Here is a 22,933-nt window from a genome sequence, read left to right as displayed (position 1 = left end):
GTGTCGCTGGAAAAGTGCAGCAGGTCAGGCAGCATCCAAGGAGCAAGAGAATCGATGTTTCAGGCATGAGCCCTTCTTCAGGAATTGCTCGTTCCTGAAGAAGGGCTCATGCCCGAAACGTCGATTCTCTTGCTCCTTGGATGCTGCCTGACCTGCTGCACTTTTCCAGCGACACATTTTCAGCTCATGTATTGGAAATCTCCAGGATTACATCTGACCAGAATTGGAAACCAACTGCACCCACCCGAAACTATAATTTTATTTTAGTGAGCTAGCTTCACAGATTGATGAGTAATGATCTTTAATGTGTTGCAACAACAATTTACATTTATGTAGCAGACTTCAATGTAAGAAAACTGTTTTAAAGGAAACTATTACAATGTTCTTATCCATAAAATGCTCAGATGAAACTACAGTATTGAAGTGCATCCAGTTTACACATTACATTGATCCTAAACAACAAATTGTTGTTTCCATCAAAAGCAAAGAAATATTTATTTATATTTTAGCGTAATATTTGTAATTAATGCTCCAGAAACCACAATAGCAATGGAGACAAATAGCATCAATGTTAATCTTTAAATTCAGCAGCTTCAGTCAGACGTCATTCTGATTCTTGTCGATGGACTTTTAGGCAGCCTCAGATGATGAATCACACCTCAGGATAAACGGCAGTTGTAGCAATTCCACAGTTGTTATCCATATCCTTAGCCATGTGAACATATCCTTCATTGCCCCAACTTGTTCCCCAGCTAAAATGTTAAAAACAACATTGTATCACAGTCGAGGCACAACACATTAGTTTTTGTTTTAGTTATTTGTGGGATATGTGCTTCAAGGGTTGGGCCAGCATTTATGCCCTGTCCCTAATTGCCCCGGAGAAAGTGGGGGTGAGCTGCCTTCCTGCAGTCCTTGGGGTGTAGGGCTGTTTAGAAGGGATATTCTTTGAAATAAGAAGTTTTGCTATTGATTATGAACACAAAGACCAAACACAAATAGCCAATGAAAAGGTAGTTTCTGTAGAAATGGAACCAACTTAAGAGTTGGAGAGTCATACAGATGTACAGCACAGAAATAGACCCTTCGGTCCAACCCGTCCGTGCTGACCAGATATCCCAACCTAACCTAGTCCCATTTGCCAGCACTTGGCCCATATCCCTCCAAACCCGTTCTATTGATTTACCCGTTCAGATGCCTTTTAAATGTGGTAATTGAACCAGCCTCCACCACTTCCTCTGGCAGATCATACCATACAGGCACCACTCTCTATGTGAAAAAGTTGCCCCTTAGGTCCCATTTAAATTTCTCCCCCCTCATCCTAAACCTATGCCCTCTAGTTCTAGACTCCCCCAACCCAAGGAAAAGACCTTTTCTGTTTGTCCTATCCATGCCCCTCATGACTTTATAAACCCCTATAAGGTCACCCCTCAGCCTCCGACGCCCCAGAGAAAACAGCCCCAGTGTATTCAGCCTCTCCCTATAGCTCAAATCCTCCAACCCTGGTAACATCCTTATAAAGCTTTTCTGAACCCTTTCAAGTTTCACAACATCCTTCCTTTAATCGGGGGGGGGGGGGGGGGGGGGGGCTGGGGGACGCGGAACCAGAATTGCAAGCAATATTCTAAAAGCGGCCTTGTCAAGATAAAACTGAGCAAGACTGAAGGTTGCACTGTGAATTCAGTAACTGTTTCACAGAGAAATCCTTCTTCCCAATAGCAATTCCTATATTTTCCACCAGGAAGGACCAAATAGTTGGACCTCAATCAGAATTTTCAATAGAGGAAAATGTAATGCGACGATAATGACATTTTTCTTATTAATTTCATTTTAACAGCACTGACTACAAGTGCCACACATCCAACACTTCTGTCTAATGTTAAGTAAAGGCCTGAGGATGAGAATTTTAAGTTTTAAATGTCCCTTCTACAGAGCAATAAATGGCTGTAAGGAAATAATGTTAAATTAGGACAATTGTCCCGTTTACACTGTCGCAAAAACTCACAGATGTTTCATTCCCCAAGGCTGATACCCAGTCAATGCTGTAAATAGTGTTGATACTGGACTATTGGAATGGCCCTGACTCCTGAAAACAGGATCTGCTTAGGTGCATGGGTAAGTGGTTGGGCAGAATTTCAGCTCTCATACAAGGGGTGATGTGGTGGCTCAGCAGTTAGCACGGCTGCCTCACAGCACCAGGGACGCAGTTTCAATTCTGGCCTTGGCTGTGACTGTCTGTATGGAGTTTGCACATTCTCCCTGTGTCTGTGTGTGATTCCGCCAGGTGCTCTGGTTTCCACCCACAGTCACAACATTGTGCAGGTTAGGTGGATTGGCCATGCTAAATTGTCCCATAGTCTTCAGGGATGAGCAGGCATGGTGCGTCAGCTATGGGAAATACAGGGTTCTGGGTGGGATGCTCTTCAGACAGTCAGCACAGGCTTGATGGGCCAAACGTTGGGATTTTATGAAGAGCCACCTCAGTTATCTGTAGAATTACAGCCTCCAGTATTTCAACTTCCCCTCTGACTTCAGGGAAAAATTTAAAAAGAGAGAAACATTCCAAATGGTTAAGGTCAAATGGACAAGAGTTCCAAATAAGGAAAGGGTGATTGATATTCTAAATGTATTTTGTTAGGTTTTGTTATAGTTAACTGAAAACCTACAGTAAAGTATTTTTTTATTTTGATTTGAATATAAAGTCATTGAATTTGCAGACTCTCTGAGACACATACCTATTTTTAACAATCCAATATGGCTTCTGATTTTCAGTCCCATACCCAACAGCCAGCACTTCATGATCAAGATTAACAGAACTGCAATGGGGCTCATAAAATATACCTGGAATGAAAGAAACATTTATACCTGTTATTTTGGAATTGAAGTGTGGAAATCCCAGAATCACAGAAATGTTAGAGCACGGATGGAGCACAACATCTCTGAACCAGCTCTTCAAACAAGCATCATTTTTCCTTCATATCCTTGCACTCTATTTCTGTCCAAATGTTTATCTCTTGCATTCTTCAAGTAGTCAATTGAACTCGTCTCTACTACACTTCCAGGGCCTTCCATACACTAACTACTTACTTTTTGAAAAATCTTTTTCTCACGTTATATTTGATCCTTTCATAAACCACATTAAATATGTGCCCCATTGTTCTAAGCCTTTCAGTAGCACAAACAGTTTCAGAGAACCTTCACAGAGAGTGATGTACACCGGGAGAATTACTTAAATGTCATGGCAACTGAGAATAACTTTAAACGCATTCCAAGAAAATGGTTTGTACCAAACTCTTTTTAATAACTCAGGTGGTCTCAGTTGACAAACACTATTTGTAACATTCCCCAATAACCCTTTATTCTCCATTTGCTAAATATTCAAAGTATATTGCTCATTTTTTTTCTTAATGTGATACAATACAATGCTCATTGAATACTAAAAATACTAAACAAGTTCATTACAATTAATTGTTAGCTTCATCATGTATGAATTTCAAAAGGTTGGCTCAAAATTTGTTTTGACCATTAATAGTTTCATTACATTGTGTACATTAATTATAAGCCCAGCTCTTACCTGACTTATACAACATGAAAGATCTATGCTCGGCATCTATGGAGACAGATATAGGTCCAACTGTGGCCACTGCTGCAGCTAAATCTGCTTCAGAATTTTTTGGGATAATTGTGACACCCTTGCAAGTGGCAACAATATCTTTTTTATTGGATTTACAATCTCCATCCTAAAACCAAGAGACAAGGGTTAATGCAATATAAAACCGATAGAATTAATAGAAATGAGTAGAAATCACAAAAGACCAGAAAATCAACTGTGTCGCTCAGTGATAAAATCATCGAATCCCTACAGCCTACTCAGCCCATCAAGTTAACACCAACCTTCTGAAGAGCATCTCTCTAGACCCACCCTTCCGAACCTACCCTATCCTGGTCCCTGTAACTGCACATTTCCCATGGCTTGCCCACTTAGCCTGCACAAAACTGGCCACTTTGGGCAATTTAGCATGTCCAATCCACTTGACCTGCACATCTTTAGGCTCCTTAAATTCATGTACTTTTCATGTACTGTTTTTTAGTTGCTTGGTGGACATATCTCAACTAAAACATATTCCCAAACCTTTATATTAATGTAAGTAGGTCAATTGTTTTTCCTTCCTACACTTATACATTTTAATTTGTGCTCCTCATATTTACAACTTTCCCGCATTGAACACTTTTTCACAGGTCATTTTCCTTCAAACACGTTTGGCACAGGAACAGGCCATTTGGTCCAACTAATCCATTCTCCATTCAAGCATCCTCCTACTTTCACTCTTCTGAATCAATCTTTGTAACTCTCTGTTCCCTTTTCCCTCAACTGCCTTGTCGGTGCTCCTCTGAAACACATCTACACTATTTGCTTTAACAGTTGCATATGCTGATGAGTTCTGCATTCTCCGCATTCTTTGGATAAAGAATTTTCTTCCAAATTTCTCTATTGAGTTTCTTGGTCACTGTTCCATATGATGGTCTCTAGGCATGCTTTTCCTGTCTCCATCTACCTTCCCTGTCCACCATATCTTAGCATTACCTCTCATCAATCTAAAATTCTCTACCTCACCCTCTGTTTGAAGAGAAAGAAGACCACTAGAGGTAATCCTGCTGTCAACCTTGTAAATGTTCTCTGCACCCTGCCCAGTGCCTTTGACACCCTTTCAATATGTTACGACAGCTCTCTGAGGAAAGAGCCTATGGTATTAACTTTCTTCATTTTGTCCTTTTTAATTCAAATAAACCCTGCTCACCTACACTGGAGAACTTATCTATCCTTTGTGTAAAGCTGTTGCTTTGCTATTGTACATTCCCCACACATCGCTGTACCAGCATTCTACCAAGCTGCTCGTTGGATGCTGCCTGAACTGCTGTGCTCTTCCAGCACCACTAATCCAGTATTTGGTTTTCAGCATCTGCAGTCATTGGTTTTACCAGCATTCTATCAAACCTGACTAAATTCATCAAGGGAGCCACGTGGTGTTCCGAGATGGAGCAAGTTGGTACAAAGGCTTGAATTTTGTTGGAGTTGGGTTAATGATAAATTACCCGCATTGACTGCCATTGCCCTTTGGAAAGTGACTGCTGATACAGCAGTTCAGACTTACAAGGAAGTGGGAATTCTGAACCGTGGTCTGTCACTCAGGACTTCAATACAGGCTACAGTTTTCTGAACACTTCCCAGAGCCAGAATCGTTCAAATCAGTAAGGACTTCTTTTTATTGTTAGAAACACGTTTAAAGTTACACCTTGTCAAATTTAGTGCAACTGAATTCAAATGATGAATAAAACATGATGAAGATTAGGACTGGACTGAAAATGTAATTATCTATTCATGATTGTTGCTCAACAATAAAATGTAAACTTTTTTGCTTTTTTAAATTACACACCTTCATCCCAGACGTGTGTCCCAATATTTTATTTGTTCAATGGAAAAATGTTTGCATGTTTTTCTTTTGCTGCTCTTTGCTTCCTGCTGAGTGCCTGTGAAAATCCTGTAATGATAGATGACATTGTACTAGCTCCTCAGTGAGGAACATTGCAATTGGCTGCTGTACCTCAGTGAGGAACATTGCAATTGGCTGCTGTAGCTCAGTGAGGAACATTGCAATTGGCTGCTGTAGCTCAGTGAGGAACACTGAAATTGGCTGCTGTACCTCAGTACAAAAAAAGGGAATTCTCATCAAGTAGGCTTCAAAATAGTTTCTTAATTATGACAGACATGAACATCGTAAAGACATTCTGAAGTGATAATTAGGGTCAGAGGTTCTGCACGTAGTGTATAGCAGTTGAGGGAGTAAGAGGGTGAGACATTATGGAGGAGTGAGAAGGGAAATGAGTGGGAAGAGAGAGTCGAGGTTCATAGATGGGTTATGGGGATAGAAGGTGAGACTAAAGGAGGTCTCACTCTCTTTTTGAGAACTGGCTGCATGTCCCAGTGATTTTTTTTAACCAAGATGCCTCCATCCAGCTCCATCTCCACTTGGGCCTGGAGTGGATGCAGTGGCCTCAAGTGCAGGTCCTTCGCTGTTGCCCCATTATATGTGGCATGAGGCAGGAGGTGGGATCATCACGACAGAAAATGGCCCAAATCCCAGCTCCAAGTTGGAAATCCAGCCTAACAAGCCCTCTCTGCCAAGGACAGCACCATTGAACAGAATGGTCATAAACAGAGGGAGTCTGGAGGAGAAAATTTTCCCTCCCACTTGCATGATCTGGGTGTGCAAAGTGGAGGGGGGGTGAACCCTAAAACTCTGCAATGACTCATTTAATTGTCATGGGATGTGGATGTCACTTTCCAGACCAGCATTCATTAACCATCCCTGATTGCCCTTGAAAAGGTGATGGTAACCTGCCTTCTTGAACCACTGCCGTCATGTAGGTATAGGAATACTCTCAGTGATGCTAGGGAAAGTCGTAGATTTTTACAGAGTGTCTGTGGATAAACAGTGATTAATTTCCAAGTCTGGACAGTATGTCACTTGGCAACAAACTTTGTGTTCTTGTGTCATTGTTGTCTTTATCCTTCCAGATTATAGAGTTCACCAGTTGGGAAGGTGTTTGAGTTATTGCCATGCATCTTGTAGATGATACATATTGCTGCACTGTGCATCAGGGTTAAAGCTTAATGGTGGCTAATGGTTTGCCAATCGAGCAGATTATTTTGTCCAGGATGGTCTCAAGCTTCTTGAGTGTTGTTGGGAGCTGCACCCATCCAGGCACGTGGGAAGCGTTGCATCACACTCCTGACTTAATTAAACCCGGTAATTGGTGGACAGAATTTTGAGGGGTGGGGGGCACAAGGGGAAGTGTTTGGCACAGAATTTGTAGCCTCTGATGTACCCTTGTAATTCAACGGTGACTCCCAGGATGTTGTAGTGGGGAATTCAGTGATGGTAATGTCATTGATCACCATTAGATTCTCTTTTGTATATGGCCATTGCTTGTCACTTTGTATGGAGCAAAAGTTGCTTGCCACTTATCAGCCCAAGTCTGAATGTTGTCCAGGTCTTGCTGCTTTTGGACATGGACAGCTTCAGTATCGAAGCAGTCGCAAGTGTTGCTGAATATTTTGTAATCAGTGAACATCCCAACTTCTGATGATCAAGGATAGGTCAATAATGAAGCAGTTAAAGATGGCTGGGCCTGGCAAACCCCATGAGGAGCTTTTGCATTGATGCTCCAAGGCTGGGATTTCTAATAATCGCTCTTGTATTCCTTTGTGCTAGATCTGTAGCATATCGCTACCAATTAGCCAATCCCTCAGAGAAGAATTTAAACAACCAGACCTAAAAATGGATATAAATACTTTCTCATTTAACAAATACAAAATTCCATACCATTTAAACAGAAAAGAGCATTACCTTTGCAGTGTAGGGGTATGACTCTTCTGAATTAATACCATGTTCTTTGATAAACAGAAGGGCCTGCACTTTAAATCCCCCATTGCAGCCTCTGTTTCCCACAGATTGGGTACAGTCCATCAGGTACTGCTCACTCAGGGAAATGAGCTTTCCTGTTTTATTAAAGACTTGTCCTTCAAGTACTCCAGTAGTGCTGAAAGCCCAACAAGAACCACACTGCCCCTAATATAGAAAGAATCACAGGGAGCAACAGTTGTGATTGCTTATTGCACTTAGAAAACTCACATGAAGGTCAATAGCTGTAACACAGGACTCCAAATTTGAAAATATTTTCACTTCATCTAATATCAGATCAGCTGCCTGGCATCCATTTCTTCTTTCACTCATAATGATTTTCTTTCTCACATATATTTAGCCTGAGGCTTTTAATCTTTAAAAGTTGAATGCTTGATGGAAATTCTTTTGTGAATTATCCCTGAGCTACATCGCCAACTCATTAATTTTAAAACTTTGCTCTCATTTTCCTTCAAGGACTCCATTCTTCCTCATCTCTACAACCTCCACCAGATCCTCAGCTCTCCTACCTGGTTATTTTTATTCTTTCAGCTGTGGCATCAATGCCAGCATGTGTTACCCTTCCCTACAGTGAATAGTTTGCTCGTCCATTTTAGTGGGCGATTGAGAGTTACTGTGAGTCTAGAGTCATGTGTAGGCCATGCCTGGTCAGAACAATAGATTTCCTTCCTTAAAGGATGTGATATAACCAGATGGAATCTTACAGCAAGAGATGATGGTCATGGCCACCATTACAAAGAATACATTTTGAATTCCAGATTTATTAATGAGAATCAAATCCACTAGATGTCTTATTCATAACCATAGAGCCATACAGCATGAAATCAAGCCCTTTGATCCAACCAGTTCATGCTGAACATAATCCCAAACTAAACTACTGCCACCTGCCTGCTCCTGGCCCATATTTCTCCAAACCTTTCCTATTCATGTACCTATCCAAATGCCTTTTGAACATTGTAAGTGTACCCATATCTACCACTTCCTCAGGAAATTCAATCCACATGTGAAGCACTCTCTGTGTAAACTATTTGACCCTCAGGTCTTTTTTAAATCTCTCCCCTCTCACCTTAAACATGTGTCCTTAGGTCTTGAAATCCTTCACTCTAAGGAAAATAAACCTACCATCGACGTTATCTATGACCCTCATGATTTTATAAACTTCTATAAGGTCACCTCTCAACTTCCTACACTCCACACTAAAAAAAAGTCCCAGCCAATCCAGCCTTTCTTTACAATTCAAGCCTTTCACACCTGGCAACATCCTAGTAAATCTCCAAGGTGATTAACCTTGATTTCAGGATTGCTGGCCCAACAGCATCACCATGATGCCACCAGTTCGGCACCTAAAGAGCTCCAATGTTATCATCCGTACTGAGTGGCTGCATCTTCAGCTTCCAAGCCTGTATCTTTACGATTCCCACTCTCAGTACAATCTGGAAGCCAGAGATATGGCTGCAGTGTAACATGGCTTGGAACCAGAATCTTGAAGAGTGTAGGACATTTTGGAATGACAAGAAAATATGAAAAAGGTGGAGGATAATTAATTTCAGCATAAGCACAATAGAGAGAGATAACCAAAGTTCAGGGAAACGATATGTGGAAACAGGTTGGTTCACAACGATAAAAGATTAAGGGAAGAAGTCATTGTGGGAATAGTGTTGAGACCAAAATATAAGGAGTAGTAAGGTAGGGCATAAAGGAAGAAATAATGAGGTCTTCAGAGAAAGGCATAGTGATACTCATGAGAGTATCCACATGTTGACTGGAAAAGCTAGATGGAGATAGGTTGCCTCGATGAAGAGTGCACACATCGTGTCCAGGACAGAAGCATATCCTGATCAAACCACAGGCTATAGAAGAGCTGGTTTCTGCAATGAGATAGGACGAGTTAATAAACTCACAGTGAAGGTGCCCCTAGAAAGTAGAAACAATAATATGATTGCATTTACATTCAGTTTCAGAGAGAGCAAATTAATCTGAGACTTTTCAAAAAAGTTAACAAATATGGGCAATTATAAAGCCAAGGAAGTAAACCAGCTAAAGTGAATTGGCAAGTTTGGTGAGAGGATAGGTCAATAGAGGTGCAGTGGCAGATATTTAAGGGGCTATTTCACTAGGTACAGAATAGATACAATCTAACAAGTAAGAACAATTCCAAAGGACAAACCCACTATTCAAAATAAGTACAATGTTAAAGATAGTATCTAACTTAGGGAAAATTCATATAGTTGAGCAATGATACAAAGCAGGTAAGAAGTTTGAACAGAATTTTTCAAAAGCAACAAATGAGCAAATAAAGTAAAGAAATAAAAATAGAGCATGAGAGAAAGCTCGCTGGAGTTATAGAGAGAGATTGTAAGAGTTTCTATAAATATTAAAGAAAGATCGCAAGGTGATTCCTGATGAAGGACTTATGTCCCAAAACATCGACTCGCCTGCTCCTCAGATGCTGCCTGACCTGCTGTGCTTTTCCAGCAACACACTTGCAATGGTGACTCAGCGATTAACACTACTGCCTCACAGTGCCAGGGACATGGGTTCAATTCCAGTGTGCGGTAACTGTCTGTGTGGAGTTTGTACATTCTTTTCGTATCTTGTGGTTTTCTTCTGGGTGCTCTGGTTTCCTCTCACAGTCCAAAGGTCTGCAGGTTAGGTGGATTAGTCATAGTAAATGAGAGGTTACAGGGATAGGTTGGGATGCTCTTCAGAGGGTCAATTTGGACTGATGGCCTGTGTCTGCACAATTGGTTTTCTATGAAACAAAGAACTAATTTACAATTTACAATTCTTTAGAAAGTAAGTCTGGAGAATTAGTAATGGAAAGTAAGGAAGTAACAGATGAATTGAACAGATGTCATCGAGGTCCAAAGGGCCTGCACTGTGTTGTAATGTTCTATGTATTGCACCAATCTTTACTGTGGAAGATATAAGCATCATCACAGAAGGAATGCTACATCAGCAACTGGAATAGGTGGGGAATTCAGGCAGGTTGCAGGGATTAAGTGGTACTGAGTAAATTGTTGGAGCTATGGGCCTGACAACTGCCTGGAGTCTGGTGCACTTTATCCTAAAGTCTTAAGGAAGTTTCCAGTGAAATGGTAGATGTGCTGATTCTAATTTTCCAAAACTCCCTTGATTCAGGGATGCTCCCATTAGATTGGAAGACAGTGAATTTGAAAAGGCAGGGTGACTGAAAGTGGAAACAATAGCTTAACATATTGTCGTATGTTAAAGGTTATTGTTAAAAATAAAGGCACATGCTACAGACTGGCATGGATAGAAGATTATGTTGCTCAGAGAAAGTAGAAAATTGATGAAGGTGGATCTTCTTCATTTTGGAAAGATGTCATGAGTGGGTGTGCTATTGAGATTGATGCTGGGTCCTTACCTGTTTACAAATTATATAAATGACTTTGTTGAAGTGACGGAGGGTATAGTTGCCAAATGTGCTGATGACACAAAGATAAATTGAAAACTAATTAGGAGAGAACTTATTGGGCATTTGCAGTCATGTAAAGTTGCAGGTCAAATCAGATCAGCTATGAGAGATAACAGAGCAGGCTCAAAGGGCCAAGCGGCCTCCTCTCTTTCTTGTTTATGTGTAAGTTGTGAAAAGAACACAAGGAGGTTACAAAAAGATACCACTAGATTAACGGATTGAGCAAGTTTATGGCAACTGAAATATAATTGAAATTATCCATTTTGATAAGAACCATAAAAAGGCTATTAGAAAGTCTTAAAACTGAGATATAAAGAAATTTCTTTTCCTACAGGAAAGGAATTGTCTGGATTTCTCTGTCGCAGAGATTTGTGGGGGCACAATCTCTGAATATATCACTGAAAGAGGAATTTTTGAAATATTGAGGAGATCAGTGTTATGAGGAACATGTACGAAAGGGAAGTTGAGTCCTAGAGCAGACCATCCATGACCTTATAGAATAGCTGGGTTGGTTTGAGGGGCTGAATGGCCTACACCTGCTCTTATGTTCTTATGAAATGTTCGAGGGATTCAGCTCGTCTCCGCTGGAGCTTCGAACAGTAAGGGGTGAATGAAACATAAAAGATCCTGATTGGTCTAGACAGGGTAGGTGTGTAGAGGATGGTTTCCCCTTGTGGGAGAATCCAGAATGAAGGATCACTGTTTAAAGTTCAGCGGTCACCCATTTCTAACAGGGACAAGATAAAATTGCTTCTCTCAAAGCGTCGTGAGTCATCAGAACTCTGTTCCAGAAAGTGGTGGAAGCTGAGATCGACAGATTCTTATTATGCAAGGGGTTGGAAGGTTAACCTAGCTGCTGATTCAGACATCCATACTGACATATTAACCCCTTTCCTTCTCTCTCTGTCTTTAAGTTGATCTTTAAAACTTACTGCTTTGATTACATTTTTGGTCAGTTGTCATTCTATGACTCAGTGTGATATCACACCAATTGAAGCTCCTTGGGATTTTTTACCATATCAAGGGAACCCTGCAAATGCTAATTTAATGGAACATGAATGTCCTACTGCTTGATAGGCCTTTAAGAACTCAGTAGTAAGCACCAAAAAAGCAGATAGTTCCTCAAAACATCATACGTTAGTAAACGTTGGCAACATTTTTCCTCATCTTTACCTGGTCCTTCACGGGAGTAACATAACCTTTGGGACGCCAGTCAACAGCTGCAGGCAGTTCAACATTCTTGTTTGCTGTAAACACTTTGAACGTGAAGTTCCCACCTCCCTTTTTGTTGAATTTATTCAAATATTGAGCAAATTCCTCAGCGGTCTGCAAAATCAAGAAACTGGAGATTTATTTATCACCATGTTTCATGGGGTTCAATGCAATACACTGTAAATCCACATGCATTTCAATAAATCCTGGTTTCAGTTTTGAAATATGGTTTAGGATTTTTGTGAAGCCAGGTGAATCAGTAAGTTGTATCAGTAGAAGTGAATCAAAAAGTCCAAGGTGTGGGTTGATTAGATTAGATTCCCCTACAGTGTAGAAACAGATCCTTCAGCCCAACAAGTCAACACTGACCCTCTGAAAAGTAACCCACCCAGACCCATTTCCCTCTGACTAATGCACCTAACACTATGGGTAATTTAGCATGGCCAATTCACCTGACCTGCACACCTTTGGATTGTGGGAGGAAACCGGAGCACCCGGAGGAAACCCACGCAGACACGGGGAGAGTGTGCAAACTCCACACAGACAGTTGCCCAGGGCTGGAATCTAACCCAGGTCCCTGGCACTATGAGGCAGCAGTGCTAACCACTGTGCCACCGTGCTGCCTCTTAAGTCTAAATGGAGTTTACATCTCGGATGGCATGAGCAATGGAAACCCAATCATGGCTGATAACGTTTCTCAACCCCATTCTCCTGTTTTCTCCCTGTAACCTTTGATCCCTTTGATACTCAAGAACCTATTTATCTCTGTCTAAAATACACTAATGACCTGGTCTCCACAGCCTTCTGTGGCAATGAATTCCATAGATTCACTACTCCCTGGCTGAAGAAGTTTCTCCTTATCTCTGTTCTGAAATGTCTTCCCTTTACTCTAGGGCTATGCCCTTGGGTACTAGTCTCTCCTACCAATGGAAACATCTTTCCAATATCATCTCTGTTCAGGCTATTCAATATTCTGTAAGTTTCAATTAGATCCCTCCTCATCCTTCTAAACTCCATCGATATAAACCCAGAGTCCTCAAACATTCCTCATATGTTAAGTTTTTCATTCCTGGCACCATTCTTGTGAACATCCTCTGGATACACTCCAGGGCCAGTACATCCTCTCTGGTATACAGGGCCCAAAACTGTGTACATTACTCCAAATGTGGTCTAATCAGAGCATTATAGAGCCTCAGATGTACATCTCGGTTTTTATATTCAATTCCTGTCAAAACTGATGCCATCATTGCACTTGCCTTCCTAACCACCTAATAAATTAGTACTGGTTAGGTTGGCACAGTGGCTCAGTGGTTAGCACTGCTGTCTCGGGCAACTGTCTGTGTGGAGTTTGCACATTCTCCCTGTGTCTGTGTAGATTTCCTCCAGGTACTCAGGTTTCCTCCCACAGTCCAAAGATGTGCAGCTTAGGTGAATTGGCTATGCTAAATTGCCATTGTGTTCAGCGATGTGTAGGTTAGGTGCATTAGTCAGGGGTAAATACAGGATAACAAGGTAGGAGAATGGGTCTGGGTGGGATACTCCTCAGAGTGTTGGTGTGGACTTGTTGGACTGAAGGGCCTTAGGGATTTTATGAATAACATTAGGAGTGATAGTGGCAGTGACACACAGAGGATGGTTTTGCTCCATTGGTTCTAGTAAGGGACGAAAATCTATCTATCTTTCCAGCTGAGATTCACAACATTCCTGTTGAAATGTTTGAGTGATGCATTGACTGTGCTTTCTACCACTCCGCCAACCTGTTCTTCCACTGACGGTGACATGTTCCAACAACTCCTGTCCGAATGGCACCAATAGAGGTGTCTCTCGGAGTCTGCCTGAAACTAACTGTCTACTCTGTCTGAGAGAGTCAACACGCAGCTAGCAACCTCGCCATGACAACTGACATGTGTTCTTTATCATAACTGGTCCATACATTGTAATGGGCGAAGGCAGAACACTCAGCATCAAGGATAGCAACATTGAAGGTCTAACTGAGTTTGCGGATACCTTCTCAACATCTTCTGTTTTAAATCTAACTTTCAATATTTGCTCATCTCCTTAACATAGCTTGGTTTGGCGTGGTATTTTGTTGGTTATGATGTGGAAAGTGTTTGACATCAAAACAAGGCATCCAAACCCTTGTCCCACTCATCTTCTTTCAAGTCTGTTGGAGTCTTGGCCCACACTGAAGACAAAAGCCTTTGTAAGGATGCAACATTGCTTATTCTTAACACTGTCAAGTTTCAGCACAGAAATCAGTAACAAGCATGCATTGGTAGTGAGTTTTGAAGATTGGGGGAATTATCAAGCACGAGTGAGCACAATTAGGTGAAGGTGGCAAGGAAGACCAAGGGAAAGTTAGCAAAAAGGTCAACTCAACGTCTAGCTCTGTTGAAGAGGGCAGAGATAAAGATATCACGCACCTACTTTTTAATGGTTAGTTAATTTATGTCGTTAACGATGATGGACATTATTTGATTAAGAAATGGAGGTCACATACAAAAAAAATAATTAAGCAGGAGACAGATTGTTTTGCTGTCCTGACCTCTAGATTAGAAAGCCCGGGTTCAAATCCCACCTGCCCTGGAGATATGACAAAATATGTCCAAACGGTTTGCTTAAAAATAAGAATTAGGGAGCAGAGATCATGTGACTAAACCAAATATCAAGGCAAGGAATTATGTTTTAAACTTCATGGCTTTGTTTAATAAATGTCTAAAGAACATAATAATCTGGGTACCAATAATTGTTGAATGCATTGCTATATGTGCCCATAGGGAATTTCCAAAATATATTGTTTTTATATTAATCTGTTCTGAAATGTTAATTCTCACCTCTGTGGCAGGTTGAACTCAAACCCCGACTTTCTGGCCCAGAGGAAGATATGCTGCCACTGTATAGGGCTCAGTTGACTGGATGATTGTCTTCAATGCAGAGACTAACACCAACAGGGGTGTGAGTTCAATTCTTGCACTGGCTGAGGTGACCATGAAGGGCTCTCTTTCTCAGCCTTGACCCTCACCTAAAATCTGGTGACCCTCAGGTTAACATACTGTCAACTGTTTCTCCCTAATGAGAGAGGAGCCCGATTGTCTGGTAGGACTGCGATGACTTTACCTTTACCCTAGCACAAGAACCTTCACTTCCAAAATATGTTGGATTTTTGAAATGATGTTGACAGTGATGTCATTCAGGGAGCACGTTGCAGCTGCAATGCCACACAGGGCACTGGCTATTTGAACAAATGTGTTTCCATACTCCTGGTGTAGGGTATTGGTTGGAGCAAACATAGAATCATGGAAACAGAGCCTTTGGCCTAGTTTGTCCATGCTGCCTATTTTTCACAATTAGTTTAATCCCATTTCCCTGTGTTTGGTCCATATTCCTCCATACCTATCCCATCCATATACCTGTCTTAATGTTTCTTAAATGACAACATTGTATTTGCATCCACCATTACCTGTGGAAGCTCTTTCCAGACACATGCTCACCTCCCTCTATGAAACGAATTACCTGTCTGAACCCCTTTAGTATCTCTCACCTCTCATTTAAACCTTGGGTTTTAGACTTCCCTACCATAGAGAAAAGCTGTTCGCTCGCTATCTTATCTATGCCTCTTACGATTTTATAGACCTCTATAAGGTCACCTCACAATCTCCTAGGCTCCAGGGAATAAAGTCCCAGACTATCCAGCCTCTCCTTATAACTCAAAACTTCAACATCACAGAAGTTTAAATTGAGAGGAAATGAATGACCTTCACAAGGAGACACTTGAGCCATCACAGACTAACTGTGGTTTCTTGGAGCGTTCCAGAGTAGTCTCATGATATGTCTTTACACCTGGTTTACTGAAAGGGCTTTCAAACACCATCACTCTCACTGCCGCACCTTTCACCTGAGATGTTATAGCTATTAGGAAAGATTGAATAAGCCGAGGTTCCTTTCTTTAGAAGGGAGAAGGTTTAGGGCTGACTTACAAAGTTCTCTAAAATTATGACACAGGGAGAATGCTTCAAGCGAACTCAAAACAAAGGGTCCTGAACAGAAGAAATTAATTAATAACTGCTTGCAATGTGTAATCCCTACCTGTGGAGTAGCTGAGGCAAATAGTTTAGGTGCTTCTAAGGGATCGCTAGATTTACACATGCTGGAGAAAGAAATCGACAGAGAAATTGACGAGGTTAAATGAAGGAGGATGGGAGGAGGCTCATAGCAGGCATAAATTAGGCTGAATGGATTCTGAGCTGTCAATTCTATGTAATATTACAAAACGTAATTTTGTTTGTATTCATTCATGGCTGGACAGCGTTTATTTCCATCCCTAATTGCCCAGAGGGCAATTAAGAGTCAACCGCATTGCTGTGGGTCTGGAGTCACATGTAGGCCAGACCAGGTAAGGATGGCAGTCTCCCTCTCACAAGGACATGAGTGAACCAGATTGGCAACAGTTTCATGTTTATCAACAGACTCTCAATTCCAGATTTTTATTGAATTCAAATCCAGCTATGGCAGGTTTCGAACCCAGCTCCCCAGAACATGACCTGGATCTCTGAATTAACGATCGAGTGCTAAGACTACTATGGCATCACCTCCCCAAAAACAACTCTGTACCTACCAGATCTCCAAACTGGTTCATTCCTACTGTAAAGGTGTGCTTTCCCATTGAGTGTTCAAGGTTGTGCTTTGCAACATATTTCATGTTGTCCTCCCAGACCATTCTTCTATAATTTGCATTCCTCTGAAAAATCATGAAACAAAGTCAAATTCAAATTGTTTTCACATTAGAAACATCAAAATATTTTAAAGGTAGGCCCCAATGGTAAAAGAATCCATGTGGTTCACTCCAACTCATCACTGGAGAAAATGTCAGCTCCCAAACAGTGACAAGAATGTGTTTAGTCCAAAGATGAGTATTGAGGTTAGTAGCACACTTGCATTTCAGAGACATCTATATAAGCATGTGAGATAGAAAAGAAAAGGAGGATGCGCTCAGGAGTGAAATGAAAAAGAATGTCGATTTGTTTGAATCACAAAACTGACGTTTACCTTGTCGACCTAATTAAACCAAGCGACTTGTTTCTGTGCTTTAGCCTGAAGTTAAAGTAGATTTTTGAGAAGATTTGTAGCTCAGGTTGAGGTTTTGGATGTAGGTTTGTTCGCTGAGCTGGAAGGTTCATTTCCAGACGTTTCGTCACCGTACTAGGTAACATCATCAGTGGGCCTCCGGGCGAAACGAGCAAACCTACATCCATTAAATAGATTCTATAAAGCTCAGCTTGACTTCCAGAGTTGCATCAATGAGTGGAGAAATAAAATCCCCCAAAATGTTGTTCAAGGACATACATGAGTAGAATTCAAATAGAGCTTCTAAAATCAAAGAGTCATAGAGCCATACAGCATGGAAGCAGACCCATTGGTCCAACCAGTCCAAGTCGACCAAGTTTCCCAAACTAAACTAGCCGCATTTGCCTGTGCTTAGCCCCTATCCATCAAAACCTTGCTTTCTCACATACCTGTCCAAATGTCTCTTAAATGTTGTGACTGTGCCTGCATCCACCACTTCATCAGCCAGTTCATTCAAAATACAAAGCACCATCTGTGTGAAAATGTTGCCCCTCAGGTCCCTTTTCCCTTTTAAATCTTTCTCCTCTCACCTTAAAATTGTGCCCTCTAGTTTTGAACTCCACAACCCTGGGGAAAAGACATTTGCTATTCACCATATCTATGCCCCTCATGACTTTATAAACTTTTATAAGGTCACTCCTCGGTGTCCTATGCCTCTCCTTATAACTCAAACCTTCCAGTCCTGTCAACATCCTGGTAAATCTTACCTCAAACCTCTCCAATTTAACAATATCCTTTCAATAGCAGGGTAACCGGACCCTGGCCCAGTCCTGGCCAATTTATCACAGATTGGACAATTGTGACAACTGTACACTAGATGCATTAATACTGGTTTTGGTTTAATGAGTGATAGGTCTCATCCCTCTGACACTGTGGGTTCAAGTCCCATTCCAAAGATCTATTCATACAATCCCAACTGACCTTTCAGTATAATACTGACAGTGTACTGCGCTGTCAGAGGGGCCATCCTTTGAATAAAATATTAAACTGAATAGTCTTCCCTCTCAAATTGATGTAAAAAGTTTGCATGGCATTGATTTAAAGAAAAGTTAGAGAGTTTCTCAGTGCCATGGTCAACATTAATCCCTCAAACAATGCTCTAAATACAATTGTCTTGTCACTTACACCAATGCTGCTGAGATTAAACAGCATCGCCAGGTTGCTCTGCGCTAATGTGGCACTTTCAGGCACTAGGACCACTTCCAGTAATGGCCTTACAGGATCAGTGTGACCCAGCAGGGATGAGCAACTGGGATTGCCCACCATTTTTTGTATTCAGTAATAGGGTATGGACAGCACTAGGAGAACTGCTATTTGTTTCCCTTCCCTAATTGCCACCTCTGAGTGACTTGTACAATATAGTATCTCCCAACCAGCACTGATTTAACCAACTCTGATATCTTAGACATGAAAACGGGTTTTGATTGCGGCCTTAATTATATTGGTTCCTACCTCAATCGAGCAGTTTATCAATTCCAATGATTGTCCAGCGCCCAATCCCCAGAAACCCCAGTCTTCCTCAAATCTTCTGCTGCCAAAAGCATTATTCATATACTTTCCACCTTGCGATTCAATTATTGCTCTCTCGAATCCTTTACAATCCACAAAAATCAAATCGTCAAATGAGGTAACTTATTCCCCGTGCTGCGTTAAATCCTGTTCACCAGTTACCGCAATCTCACCCTCACCACCTGGTGGATCTTTACTCATTCGCAAAATGGTAACTTTAAAATATTGCATTTCTCTCTGGATTCCTTCATATCCTGCTTGCCCTTGCTCCCCAAAAATCCCCCTCCCCTAATTGCAAGGGAAACAGAAATCCAATTGGCTACTGCTGACTTTCTTAAAAGTTCAAAGTTCAAAGCATGACTAACATCTTTCATTTCACCCTGGACTTCTCAGCACAACAGTATCAAACCAACCCAATAACTAAGCAACAGCTTGAATAACAAAGTTCAATAAATTATAACAAAAACTCCTCAATAAGTGACAGGCCAACATTTACTCTTACCTCATTGTACTGCTTCCTGTGAAAGGATTTCCAGCCCAGCCAAGCTTCATCCAGTACTGGGTCAAACATGGAGCTTGTGGTTAGTGCTGCCATGGAGATTATGCAGCAGCCCACAAACAAAGACAACTTCATGATGGACAGTCTGTTAGAACAAAGTTAATGGTCTGATATCTACAGGAAATATTGCTCACAGATTACAATGGAAAAAATGTTAAAACATGAATTGCAAACAATATCTTAATTCACCAAAATATTTTACTCATTGTTGGGGAATGATCTTCTTTGATCAAATATGTCTTAATGTTTTACTAGAATGATGAACAGATAATTGCTCCCTGCTTTGTTTCCAAGGGTTTGATACATATGAATTAAAGCCTTCCTTCCTAATCCTTGTGTATCGTCCATAATAATGATTTGCAATCTATGTTTTATTATTCTATTGTTCCTCCTGTTCCATTTTTTCACGGATGCCCCAGATGTACTTCTAATCAGTCCTGAGAGAGGGTCACTGGAGTTGAAATTTTCACTCTGATTTCTCTCCACAGACACTGCCAGACCTGCAAGGCTTTTCCATGAATTTCTGTTTTTGTTTCTGTAACTTTGCTGTTTTGGGTCAAATTTCAGAAAACTAGGCAAACCAAGAAAAGACCATTTGACCCATTTTGAATTGAGCTCAGTATCCCTGCACTTGCCTTTTAAATCCCTTCATAATATATTTCAAACATTTGTTACCCTTTGGTGAAATTCTTCTCCCTGTTTGCTGATTCTGTATGTTTTTAAAACCCTTGCTTCCAAAAACAACAATTGTCCAAGTCGGCTTCATTAATTACTACAACCATGGGACAAAACCCCAAAGTACTTAGGACATTTTTAACCCTGTACTTCCAAAGCTGTTTTTTTTTGGATGGGTGATATAGTCAAAAGTGGCCAGGGTGTTAAGTTAATTTCACACCCGTAATGTAAACAAACCTTCAAACAATAGCCTTTCAAATGGGGAGGATACTGAGATACTGATACAAAGATACTGAAGTACTGACAAACCCCTTTCCAACATAAAGATACACCCTGTGGCTTATGCTCCAAAATGCAGACTGTATACTTTGTGTTTTTCCCTTTGAAGAATGCACATGGACAGGACTTAAAATCCAGTTTTAACTCTACTGGAGTTGACTGGTGAGACTGAAGACTGTCACATGTGCCAGCCTGGGTTTAAACATTGATGTGCTGTGATGGTCACAGTTGATGAACTATCCCCTAGTTAACCCTGTGTTGGAGGTAAAGACCATCTCTCTCTCTCTCTCAATCTGAGTGCTGCAAACCAGTTGAAAAGGAAACAAATGGATACTCTTTCAGCCTGAATGCTGGAATTCGATCATGGTCACAAAGTATCAGGGCTACAGAATCTCAAACAATCTGCAAAGCAACTGTTCGACGACTAACAACAACACTTCTAATTTAAATCCACTGGTAATGCTGCAAGGTTTGGTGAAGTTTCCTCCACTCTGGCTTTGTGGGTCCTGAGGTGATGAAACAGCCCAATACTGGATTCATTAATTCTGCAGGGGATGGACAGGGGATGTTTGATGGGATGTGTGCATGGGTGGGATGCTCAGCTTTACAGAAGCTCCTTCCACAATTGCATGGGACTTCCACCTGCTGGGGACACTGGACAGTGACTGGCGCCTTCATGGATACTTCCTCTCCAGCTTAGGCGATCTTGGGCAAGAGATTCCTGTGAGCCATTGGGGATATTTCATTCTTTTCAGGGAGGCTTTGAGGAGGCCCATAAAACATTTCCACTGCCTTTCTGCTGCGGTGATGTTTGTTTTGAGAGTGTAGGCGATGTGACTGGACTATTGCAGCTGATTCACTGTAAGCAGTTTCTGAATGCTGACAATATTGGCCTGAGAGAGGACTCAGATATTTAGAGCACTTATCACTGCTAGTGGATTATGTGGCAAATGCCAATATATACAGTACCATGGTCTTCGTGGCTATGAGCTATTTACATGAAAAGACCTGATTGGTATCAAGCAAGAAGCCAGGCTTCTTGGAAGCAGTTTTCAAAATAATAGCTACTCAGAGAAGCCTCTTCCTCTTGGCTATAGCCCATTTCTCTGATCCTCCCATGCCTCAAAGGGAAGTCATTTTCTGATGAGGCCTTGATCTAACCCTTGGTGTTCCTTGTGTATGATGCTCAGTCTGCCTTCGCCATAGCAAGCCTTCGAATGAATAAAGAACAAATCACATCCCTGAAAGAATGGTCAAGGTCTCAGTGCTTGTACATTTGGAAATGTTGCCATTTGTGATCTTTTTAACATTCCCACAGGGAAAACACACGGACCATATAATCAAAAAGAACAATTTGATCTTACCGTCCACTTTGTTACAGGCTGGATCTCCCTATGTGATGAAGTACTGAGAAAGGATATTTATATACCCCTTCATGACCCCTCCCATGCTATGACACAACCGATTGGCAAGCGAAGCAGTTATTAAACTGATCCATCAGGTGCCACAGTTTGTGAAAGACTATATCCTACTGATGTCACTGAGTAAACTGGATAATGAACAGTCACATGGCCTTCCAAATATCATTGATATGAAGCACTCCAAGACCTTTCAGAGCAATGTTTAAAGATGCATTGTCAATGCAAGGCTCAATCTTCATTGATGAAGGGCCATTAAGCTTTCAACTGCTTAACTTTAATTGAGCAATTCTAAAATTGACTGCGTGGGATTTTTGTGGTGCAGCGATAATATCCCTATCTCTGAGCTAGGAGACCCAGGTTCAAGTCCTACCTTCCTCCAGAGGTGTTGGTAATAACGTCTCCGAGCAGGTTGAATAGAAAATACTAGATAAGATCCAAAGTTAGCATTTCTTTTCCAACGTTCTACCATCTCTGGTGTTGGGCTGGATGCATGAACAACATCCAATACCGGATTTTGGCGAATGGAGGGGGGGGGGGGGGGGGGGGAGGTGGGAGGGGTTGCTCGGCACTCATTGTAGATTATGGTTGATTGCAGATGGATTCTCTTTTCTTGAAGGTGCTGATTTCCTCTTGGGATTTATTGCCCAGCGCTAGATGCCCTCAGTAACCTTCGTTTGGTCGCTCTTCCGGGCTGTACAATGGCTCAGTGGTTAGTTAGCCTCACAGCACCAGAGTCCCAGGATCGATTCCAGCCTGTGGCGACTGTCTGTGTGGAGTTTGCACATTCTCCCCGTGTCTGCGTGGGTTTCCTCTGGGTGCTCCGGTTTCCTCCCACAGTCCAAAGATGTGCAAGTTAGGGTGAATTGGCCATGCTAAATTGCCCGTAGTGTCAGGTGTGTTGGTCAGGGGTAAATATAAGGGAATGACTCTGGGTGGGTCGGTGTGGACTTGTTGGGCCGAAGGGCCTGTTTCCACACTGTAGGGAATCTAATCTAATCTAAAAAAAATTCAAAATGTTCTTGAGCTTCCAAATTGATGGAAAGGCTATGTCCCTAGGGAAGGGGACTGTACAGCCTAAGCCATTTAGCTTCTATGACTTCAACACTAACTTGCAGTTAACCAGTAAGTTTGCAGATGACACCAGAATTGGAGGTGAAGTGGGCAGTGAAGAAGAGTACAACAGGACATTGATGAGATGGGTCAATGGGCCGAGGAGTGGCAGGTGGAGTTTAAT

At 41.5% G+C, this 22,933-nt stretch overlaps 1 protein-coding gene across 1 annotated transcript; it reads right to left on the bottom strand.

Moving 5' to 3' along the window:
- Window positions 1–515: 515 nt before the first annotated feature.
- On the bottom strand, window positions 516–16,849 carry LOC140494525 (procathepsin L-like). The gene is made up of 6 exons (XM_072593792.1): window positions 16,748–16,849; window positions 12,094–12,246; window positions 7,407–7,628; window positions 3,572–3,737; window positions 2,733–2,838; window positions 516–752 (listed from the first exon to the last, which is right to left on the bottom strand). Exons 1-6 carry the CDS (start codon window positions 16,847–16,849, stop codon window positions 653–655), a joined length of 849 nt encoding a protein of 282 aa, XP_072449893.1. The 3' UTR covers window positions 516–652.
- Window positions 16,850–22,933: the final 6,084 nt, after the last annotated feature.

The sequence above is a fragment of the Chiloscyllium punctatum genome, chromosome 24, assembly GCF_047496795.1.
Source record: "Chiloscyllium punctatum isolate Juve2018m chromosome 24, sChiPun1.3, whole genome shotgun sequence".
NCBI lineage: Eukaryota > Metazoa > Chordata > Chondrichthyes > Orectolobiformes > Hemiscylliidae > Chiloscyllium > Chiloscyllium punctatum.
The sequence above is the reverse complement of the archived record's forward strand: the minus strand, read 5'-3'. Positions and strand labels throughout refer to the sequence as shown.

Bases quoted from the DNA above. Each gene is read 5' to 3' on its own strand.
- LOC140494525 (XM_072593792.1), bottom strand. From the start codon at position 16,849: ATGGTCTGGGAGGACAACATGAAATATGTTGCAAAGCACAACCTTGAA. The intron at 12,247-16,747 runs GTAGGTACAGAG...TTGATTTTGCAG, and splicing joins TGAACCAGTTTGGAGATCTG to ACCGCTGAGGAATTTGCTCA. The intron at 753-2,732 runs GTATGTGTCTCA...TTAACATTTTAG, and splicing joins TATTGGATTGTTAAAAATAG to CTGGGGAACAAGTTGGGGCA.